The 10,261-nt window shown below is 37.0% G+C and overlaps 1 protein-coding gene across 1 annotated transcript in view; it reads left to right on the top strand.

Moving 5' to 3' along the window:
• Positions 1-8,079, top strand: part of HMGCLL1 (3-hydroxymethyl-3-methylglutaryl-CoA lyase-like 1) — a 58,410-nt gene extending 50,331 nt beyond the window's left edge. Inside the window, exons 8-9 of the mRNA XM_009999270.1 lie at positions 3,026-3,151; positions 7,763-8,079. Coding sequence (XP_009997572.1) covers positions 3,026-3,151; positions 7,763-7,876 — 240 coding nt within the window. The 3' untranslated portion in view covers positions 7,877-8,079. The remainder of the gene's footprint in view (positions 1-3,025; positions 3,152-7,762) is intronic.
• The last annotated feature ends 2,182 nt before the right edge of the window (positions 8,080-10,261 follow it).

Raw genomic sequence — 10,261 nt, 5'->3', positions numbered from 1 at the left:
GTTGCAGTAGACATCTTATCAGAAGTGTTGTGAAGAGAACCTTAAAGGACTTAAAGACAGAGACACCTGCTCATTGATTTGAGGGCATGTCAGATTTGGAGGTCAGTCAGAGCTGATGTATTATATACACTTTGTCAAGACCTTGTCTACAACTGGCTGAATGTTAAAATGGCAAATCCATCTTAATGCAGGTACTGTTATAGAGACATAAACATGTTTATGCACTGTTTCTGGGAAGTAATGGTTTAAGTGTCCTGTACCAGGATGAAAGCTTCTGTAACAAGGATTGTTACCAATATGCAACATTACATATCACATTACATATTATTACCAATATGTAATATGTCTGTCATCAGACCATCTCCTTTTTCTGTTTAGCTGGAGTAGTTGATGGTTTAGAAGACAGAACAATTATCACTGTCCATCTGGAGGTTACTGCTCTCACTGCGTATCCAGCAAAAGGCATTATTTTTATGCTTTTGCATGTATGGTGGACTAAAATGACTGAGGTCACTCCAGCTTCCAGAGAGGTCTTTGGAATTAACTCAGATGAGGCTACCTGAGAATAAACCAGAATGTACTTAGACAAGATGTGTATTTCACTTTACCTTTATGTTGCCGAGGTATCTCATGCCCTTCCATGTATACATAAATACTTTCAACAAACAATAATAAGCAATATATACCCCAGTGTTATGAGACTTGCAGTGCAAATGCAGAATTATGGTTGCATTACAAGTGTTTATACAAGAACATCAAGAAAATAATATATCCAATGACTTTAAAAGATACACCCTTTTAGTGCTGGCAGCACCTTGCTTCTTTTTCACACAGGGAGAGCCCTGTGAAGTGTTGCAACAGGCTACTAGTAGTAATATAGTTGGCATCCTACAGGAGAAAGTTCTTCCATGTTTGAACTTGCAAAAGTCTCTGGCTGTTTTCAGATACCACTTTAATTGTCACCAGATACAATTTAGATTATATTTGTCCCATTTTTGCACAGGGACAAGCATTTAATGAGGTAATTCACTGGAGTTAGAAAGTGACAGCTTATATGCTACTAATGCTGTTTCTGAGTGTGTTGATCTTCCTTGGGAATTTAACAGCCCATTATTTGCCCATAGCTTTTATCCCCATGTAAAAGTTACTGAAAATAAGTGCATCTAGGGGAATGCTGTAGCAGTTATGACATAATCTGACAGTTGCTGAGAAACTCCATGAGGGACAGATGTCCTCCCATGCAGGGGCGTTGGAAATAAAAAATCTTTAAGTTCCCTTCCAACCCAAACCATTCTATGATTCCATCATTCTACTGTTTCATCTCTGAAACAGTATTTTTTAACGGAAATCTTAAAATCACTGTAAAAGAGCAGGCATGGCAGTGGAACACAGGCTTGTATCATATCAGCACTTGACATATTAGTCTGCCTTTTCTTTTCCCCAGACCTTCACCATGCCGTGCATCTTTTCATTAAGAGGCCTTAGGTATGTTTCTTCAGGTCACTTAAAAGCCCAACAGCTGCCTCTGTGGAGTTTGAAGCAATGACTTCCAGAGTAAATGTATGAATCTTAGCAGCTAGTGCAAAAAGAGAATTTCCAGTTGAAAGCTATCATAAACACATACCCTGAGTGTATTGCACACAGATGTGTTGAATAACACATTTTCTGACCAATGGGTTACACAAACAACGTTGTGTGACAAGTGACTGAAATGTGAAACTTGTACTTTGGTGATTCACTCCGTAATTCACGGATTAGAGTACTTGAAAGTCCAATATCCCTTCTCAGAGAGACTTGTTGTGTGAGGAATATTAAACAGTACTGTCTTGCCTGTCAAGATTACGCAGCACAGCTCCTTTGAGGTCTTTATTACAGGCTTTGAGCAGCTACCTAGCTCAAGATGATATTATCTGTCTGAGAATAGGACCTGGGACAACCCTTCATGGGATTACTCTTTGTTACTGCCTTCCAGAAATGATGGCACTTCAAACAACCTGTAAGGCTGTCACAGTTTAACTCAGCATCAGCCATTAAACCATTGACAGCAATGCTCTGTATCCCCTCTCTCTCACACCCAGGTAGCGAAAGGAGAAAGAGAATAAGGAGAGAGACTTTCTGGATTGAAAACTAAACTAGGCAGCTTTAATTAAATAGTAATGATAAAAGAAAATATGTACAAATATATACAAGTATGTGCAGGAATGTGCAAAGCCCTCTTACCTACCCCCCATCCCCAACAACTATCATGGCATCTCCTGAGCTGTGAGCAGTTCCCAAATGTCCTGGAGCTGCTGGAGAGAGCGGCAGAGCAGACAGGAGCTGAGGGCAGAGTTGTAGGGTCAGGAATGCACGGGCCTAGGGATCAATGGTGATGGATAGAGGGAGTCTTCGCTGGACGCTGGTCATGAACAGAAGAAGCACCAAAAGAGGTTGTGTTTTCTTTTAGACTGGTGAATGCAATAAACAATGGGTCAGACTAACTTGAATAAAGTTCTTTAAGTTTTTATTTAAACATATCTGCCAACATTTCATTATTGGTTACATTATAAAAAGACCTTGTAGTCTTCCTCTTGAACAAGAACAGAAAAAAATACTTACATGGTAGTTTCAGGATCTCTAATAAAGAAAAAAGAAAAGAAAATTAAAAGAGAAAATGCTAGGAGGAAAGTTCTTAGTAAAAGAACAGCCATTAATACAAAACATATTTTAGAGGATAGATGTACCAAAAATCTCTTGGAATACAAGAGGGAAAAGGCGTAAAAATTCTGGCTCTAAACTGGCAGTCATCTTATCTGCCAAAATCCCATGTAATGGACCTCTGTTCTACATCCTGTGTTTGAAGAGTCATACCTTATAAAGATGTCAGGACCAACACTGTTTTAAGGAATTTCCTCTGAGAAACATATCCATTTGTGGAGAAATGTGTATTTTATCCATGGTAGCTAATAATTATAGCCTATTATTTATGAATAATTACAAATAATACTCTGTGCTGATGTTGCATTTCTGTGTTGTTATCTTCCAGATGGGAGTTACTGTAGTGGATTCATCAGTTGCAGGACTGGGTGGTTGTCCCTATGCAAAAGGTGCTACTGGAAATGTAGCCACAGAGGATGTGATCTACATGCTTAATGGCCTGGGGATCAATACAGTAAGATATTCTATTTTCTAATCAAGACTTTAAGGAAAATATTTTTCTAGAAAACGTATATTACATACCTGACAATTACTTGTGCTGTACAGTAAGATATTCAGAGCAAATAGTAGTTTTTGCAAACTCAGTGCTTTAATATGGCTTTGCAAAGAACATGAATGATCATGACTTTATTAGCAATTTAAAGTTAGAACTGGTGTGCGTATATGACAGGAATTTGAATAAACCGCTCTCCCAACCTGGAGCTATGAGAAGCTCAGTATCAGCTGCTTCCAGTCATTGCTTTGCCTCAGTAACCACCAAAAAATCCCTACTGTAGACATTTCCCCAGAAGGCTGCTCAGCTCCACAGGACTGAGCAAACCTCAGATTTTTTCACAGAGCTTTGGATTTGGTTCATAGTGCTTGCCAATTTTTCTGGCTTCAAAGTAGAAAAAAATGGTGGTGTTTGGAGCCCAAGCACGAGATATTGCTGTTTCTCAGGCATCCACTTAATGTATTTCAAAGTTGTACAAAATCTGTTACTGGCTAGCAGGCTTCACAGCCTTATTTCCAGCCCTGTTCTTGGAGAAGAGGGCAAAACAGCTCATCTGCACTAAAAATGCACTTTAATGAATATTACAAGTGAGCATCCACACCTCAAGAGCACACAGTTGGTACCACTGTCTTGGTTGGCATGCTAATTAATCTGTATTCCTGGGAACCAAGTAATGCTGCATTCTCCAGAGAATGTGCTCTTTGGTCTTCCTGTTGGTAATTGTTATGGAAACAGGGCTTAATGCGTTTGTGTGAACTCAAGCAATACAAAGACTTTACCTTTAATGTAGATGTGGACTTTTAGAATCACGCTCAAAGGAGAACATAGAAAGAGCTGCAAAAGCTGCAACATGTGTGACTTGTATTTAAACCACTGCAGAAGGAAATTTAAAAGCCTGATGTCTGATATAGAGTGATCTGTGTTGTTGGGGAACTTATTAATTGTCTGTTGGTTGCAGTTCAGTGTGACATGCACGCCAACAATGTTCTTTGACATAAGGAGACCATGGAACTTGTTTCTGAACTGTACATCCCCTGAGGGCTGTTAAGGCATATTCAGTACCTTGAGTTCAATGTTTATCTCTTTCATATTGTTCTTAGGGAGTTTGGGGTAGATGTCAGATACCTGTTTAGAAAAGGTTTAATTTAAGTGTCTGTTATATAAGTGGACTCTGTTTTGTGCTGTTTATTTGTGCTTTGGGGTCGCTTTTTAAATTTTTTTTTATTTTTTATGAAGAAGGTATTTATTATTTTCAAACAGCACAGTTCTTTGTAATAAAGAAGAGTACTGAAGGGGGCCTACAGGAAACCTGGAGAGGGGCTTTTTACAAGGTCATTGTAGTAACAGGAGGAGCCATAATGGTTTTAAGCTGAAAGACAGTAGATTTAGATTAGGAATAAATCAGTTAGAAAGAAATTCTTTACTGTGAGGGTGGTAAGACTCTGGAACAGGTTGCCCAGGAAAGTTGTGGCTGCCCCCTCCCTGGAAGTGTTCAAGGCCAGGTTGGATGGGGCTTTGAACCACCTGGCCTGGTGGAAGGTGTCAGTGCCCATGCAGGGGGGATGGAACTCAATGATCTTTAATGTTCCTTCCAACCCAGAACATTTTATGATTCTATGAAATAATGCACTTCACATTGCTGTGCACCTTAAACCTAGGCTTTCAGTGTAGTCTTTCCTTGGGCAAAATACCCACTGACTTTTCTAAGTGACTCGTAGCAAAAGTAATCAGTTAAATAAAAATAACCTGCTGAAATGAAATATACCTTGTTCCAGGTTTCTTGATAAGATTTACTAATCTTTTAATGAACTTGTGTCCAAAACAAGATTGATACCAAATCCCATGGAGATTAGTATCTTACCATCAAATATTTATTTCTCCTTTTGTTTGTTTGTTTCATTTTTTAAAAAATATTTATTTAATTTTAGTTTGTGCAGCAGCAAAACACAAGTCTTTGCTTCTTGACCCTTTTCTGACCCATTAAGAAACGAATGGTTTACTGGATGAGAGACACAGAGCCTCAACATTATTACCTTAATATTTGAGCTTTGGTCTTTGCAGTGTTGGTTGTTTTTGGAACCATGGCCAATTCTGTAAAATCATTATTGCAAAAATCTATTGCTATGTCTCTCTGTGTAATGACACCAAATGAAATTTTAATTGCTGATGCTGTTCATTTGCAAGGAATACTTTCTCATGTTTCTCTCAGCTATGCACTGAAGCTTTCATTTTGTTGACTGAAGTCACTTAAAGTGTCAAGCAAAGCATGGACAGTATTTAAGCATACATTATTGAGTACAGATTGACTAGATACATCAAAATAATAATTAATGCTTGTTCTGTGCTGTTCTTCAGAACATGTAACCAAGAAGTGGCACATGAAATGAATCTCTAGCTGTCTAAATGTGAAATAATTCTCTAGCAGAGCCCATCTACAAAGAGATTTATTGGTTGTACCATGGTAATGGATGGATAATTATGCCACAGATCATTAATGCTTATGAAACTTTGTAGGGACATGCACTTTCTATAAAAACAGTTTCTACATGGTTCCTATGTAATTACAGTAATAGTACTTGTCTTTATGAAGCCTTCAAAGTGCTTGGCAAACAATAAGCCTTTCTGAGAAGCAACTGAGTACCGTTAGCCTTGCATTACTGACACCAAAACTGAAGTTCAGAGAGATAATAGACTTGGTATTCATGAATGTTGAATGAGAACTGATTAATTGAAGTCAATGGGAGTTAGAGGACCTTGCCCTCTGGCAGAAGCTTTTCTGACTTGAGGCACTTACCCAAGTTTGCAGATACTTCTCTTTGTGCTTCATGGTTCATTTCTTGGTGTCAAGGAAAAATTTTGGATATATAGAGTGGTTAGCAAGTGCACTTAAATACATTTCTGAGGTCTATCTGAAGACATTGTTTTGACTCACAATATTACAAATACCTGTCACTGTCTTTTTCCCATCCCCATCTGTGAGTCATGCCTGTCAATGTTGGGTGTTGTGCCCTCAGGGTATTCCTCTTTGGTTCTCGACAGCTGCATAAGAAAACAAAATGGCAGAGATGCTTGTGTTCCATGTAATGAATATGAACTATGAACATATGCTTCTTATCAACACATACCACATTATACAGTGTTACAGTGCTGAAAATGTTAATTTTGTGTAGTTTAGGGGTTTTATTTTGCCATCTTCCATAATCTAACTTCCAATTATGTTGATGGTAGTATGTTTCTCATTTTTCTCTAGTAAAAAAGCACAGATGCTCTAAGAATTTTTTAGATTTCATTATGTGCAATAGCTCTCTGCAAACTAAGCCTAAGTAATTACCAATAAAGGATAAACAGAATTAACCGAAATCACCCTTGTTATAACTGTATTAAAATGGAAATTATAAAAGAATGTCTTTGAACAATGTTTTCGATGGTGCTGTATAATAAAGCTGACTCAAAGCATTTCTTAATTTTAAATTTTAAATGTTTTTGATTACATTTCCATGGAGTAATTTCTATTCTCATTATAATGTTTAGCCAATTCCAAGAATGAAAAGGGCTAATTTACTGTAGGACATGGAAATAAGTACTAGATCCAGTTAAAGAATTAAGCATTTAAATCAGGTCTTGGTCTGAACTTCAGTGCATAAACTCTTAGGTATTGTGAAAGTGTGGTGCAAAGCATCTTGTACTGCTTAGTGTTGAGTGACACACTTCACCCCATTTTATATTACTGCTCAGTGTATTGGTAGTTCAAAGTCCCCTTTCACATCCCTTCTGCAGGAACTTCACTGGCTTCTAAATTCCAATCTTCAGAGCGAGTACTTACATCACTTATATGATCTAACTCTCAAACTCTTACTATCCATGAGTAATCCAGAAGACTAATAAGGAAGGCTTTTTTTCCCCTTTAGTCAGTGATCTGATTCCATTTTAGCAATCAAGCAGTAACGATCTCATGTATCTCATCCTAGTTCAAAAAGCAGTTGCTCAAGGAACATTTTTTTTAACATGAACAAAACGAGGAGCTTGCAGTTTTTTGCTCAGTTGTGCTAGCAATGTATATTGTAATTTTGCATTGAAAGGAAACTCTTCAAGAAGGAGATTATATTTACTCAACTGAATGGAGGATCCCATTTTTCACTGAACCACCAATGCAAGTGTATTTCCTCCATTCTCCTGAGCTGCAAATAGGATACTCATAAGCATGAAGTTTCTCAGTGCTGGTTGATAAATAAGTAGAGCACATATGTAGACACTCTATTATTCTTCCAACTTCTTATACTTGTTATTACAGTTTTTTATTCCAGATCCTTTTGAGATTTAAACATATTACTGGAGCATTCAGTCCACTATTGTTAGGATAAGACATCACCCTAAAAATGGTAGAGCCTTCCAAACAACTGGAAGCTGTGACTATTGTCTACATTAGTGTAACTCTACTGATCTCTATTACTGACCTATGACACGAATCAGGACCTTTATTTGAAAGAATTAAACCCAGGTGCCAAAAAAAGGTGGAGTTTAAGCATTTTCAACATATGCATTTATTCTTAATGTTTTTCACCTCTCTTTTAGGGAGTAAATCTTTATACAGTGATGGAAGCGGGAGACTTCATCTGTACAGCTTTGAACAAGAAAACAAACTCAAAGGTTGCACAAGCTTCCTTCAATACTGGAGCTATCAATTAGATGGAGGGGGTTTTTTTGCAGGTGAACTACATTCCACATCTACCAAGGAAAATTACATCAAGAAATCCAATATAAGGAAACCATTTCAGCAAAGAACCAAAATAGAACCCGTATAACTTTTTATTATCAGAAGAATTATTGTACTGTACTGTCTTGTCAAGAATTGTCTAAATTGTAAGTAGGAAATAAATTATTGTAGTACAGAACTCTGTGCTTGGTACTTCCACAGTTGAGAAAAATGTATAAACATCAAGATATTTTACCATGGTTTAAACTGAATTTTAGTTGTTTTCAGGAAAACTGGATAGAAGCAGCGAATACATAGTTAATTTTTAAACAAGCTTAGTTTTAGAACAGTACAAATATTTGCAGTAGTTTATGAGATCCCACACCATGTGTGGCCATTCTATTATGTGTTTTATTTACCTGAATCCTTTTTATTTGTCAAGTCAGTTGTGTTATGAACATGGAGCCAAATCTGAATTCACCATAAGAATTTTTTAGTAATAGCACTTTTTAATTTTTGTTTTCTTTAACATCTGTTAAGTATATGGATGACTTTATCTTGTTCCAAGACTTTGTGGTGAATGGCAGTCTGCCAGATCCCCCAAATCTAATGCAAAGTTACTTATTTGTTACATATGTTAAATTCCTTGTAGCTGCGTTTTTTTATTATTATCATTTATTTTTATTTTCAACTGTATTAAAACCTAATTATATGAAGCAATTTAAAATTGGCACAGTAGAAGTAGTGTAGAAGGGGCTACATTTTTGTCCAAGGTCTCATTGAACGATTTTTTGTTTCATAGTCTATGAATTGACATTCTCATTTACAAGTCACAAATATTTGAGGATAACAAAATTCTGCTGGACTAGCTAACTTGAAGGGAACCACTTACAATTTTTTGTTGTATTCTACTGATACCACTGTACTTTACAATGTCTCAGTTCAGCAAGATGCCAGTGAACTGCATTGTCATTTTCAGATCAATAATGGACAGAATCAAAGAAGAACCTTATCCTTTTTATAAACTGTTCAAACGTGCCCTGAATATATTGTCATTTTTTCAGTCTCAAACATCAGTACCGCTACTGGCTATTTTTGTAGGATACTCTGTAATTTGCTGTGTACTTAACTTCAATTTTTTTCTTGGGAAAATAGCCTGTTAGCATGAAAAGTCCAAAACCCTGTCCTGTGGTCTTTTTCCATATTCTCTATTTTCCTCCAAAATATGAATGATTGGGAAAAGGTAAGATAAAAGAACATAAAAGATAACGTTTAAAGAAGGAAAAGGCAGAATCATTTTTGTCTGCAGCCTGACTCTGCCAAGTTACAGCTGAGTCTCAGGTTGTCTTTGAAATTCCAAAGTAAACTTTTCTTAGATCACAGAAATAACAGAAACATCATGGTTGGATAGGACCTCTGAGATCACCCAGTCCAACCATTAGAATTGGCACATCTTTAGAAAGTAAAACTTTGCATGCAAGGTAGCTCAAAGGTAAAAATTTTATATAAAGCTTCTATCCTGTTTATGGTGTAATGATAGTCAAAACTACTGTAAACTACATTGTTTCACTCTTCTCATGGTAATAGTCAAAGAGTAAGCAAATAAATGTGTTCAGGTGAGGCAGGAAATATCTTGCATATCAATGCAAAATATTACTTAAATCCCTTCTTGTGGGATCTAGTGAGAAGACTTTCAGGTCCTCTTAAAGACATGAACACTCTGATTTGCCTAAAGTGTTCTGGATAGATAGTTGGATCACCACAGAAAATGCTCCATCCTTATTGTGCTGTGTTTCATCTGGGGCTTTTTGTTACTTAGCAGCCGCTATGGCTCATATATAAAAGTTGAATAATAATGGTCTTGAATGATTCACAGATTTAAAAATCTGTAATGGATTAGATCCAATGAAGAACTGAGGAATCTGCAGCAGTACTTAGGCTGTATTTAGTCTAATAATTAGTAGTTAAGCCTAAACAAGGTGCCAGAGTTGACATCCTAAAGGCTCCCTAATTCAGGTGCCATGTATCCCTCAAGATGACTAACCATGCTGTAATACTTTGTTTAACAATGAAATTTCCTCTTTAGTTTGCTTCTGTGCAGACACAGAAGTAGCTAATCTTGAGCTCAAGGATGCAGTTCTCTTGAGCTCAAGGGTGCAGTTCTCATGTAGGGCCTGATGAATGTTCTTCCATCCAAGATCCTGTGAGCATGTTTAATGGGCATGAATGAGACTGAGTTTCTCACAGGATGAAGGTGAAGTCAGCCCTTGAAAACAAAGTAGTTGTGACGCAAAATAACTTTTAAATACTAGCCTAAATGTTGGGCTAAACAACTGATCTGAGATTAGTTTGCTATTCAGCCAGAGGAGATTTAAATG

Source organism: Chaetura pelagica, unplaced genomic scaffold (genome assembly GCF_000747805.2).
Source record: "Chaetura pelagica isolate M959 unplaced genomic scaffold, ChaPel_1.0 scaffold90, whole genome shotgun sequence".
Classification (NCBI taxonomy): Eukaryota; Metazoa; Chordata; class Aves; order Apodiformes; family Apodidae; genus Chaetura; species Chaetura pelagica.
The sequence above is the reverse complement of the archived record's forward strand: the minus strand, read 5'-3'. Positions and strand labels throughout refer to the sequence as shown.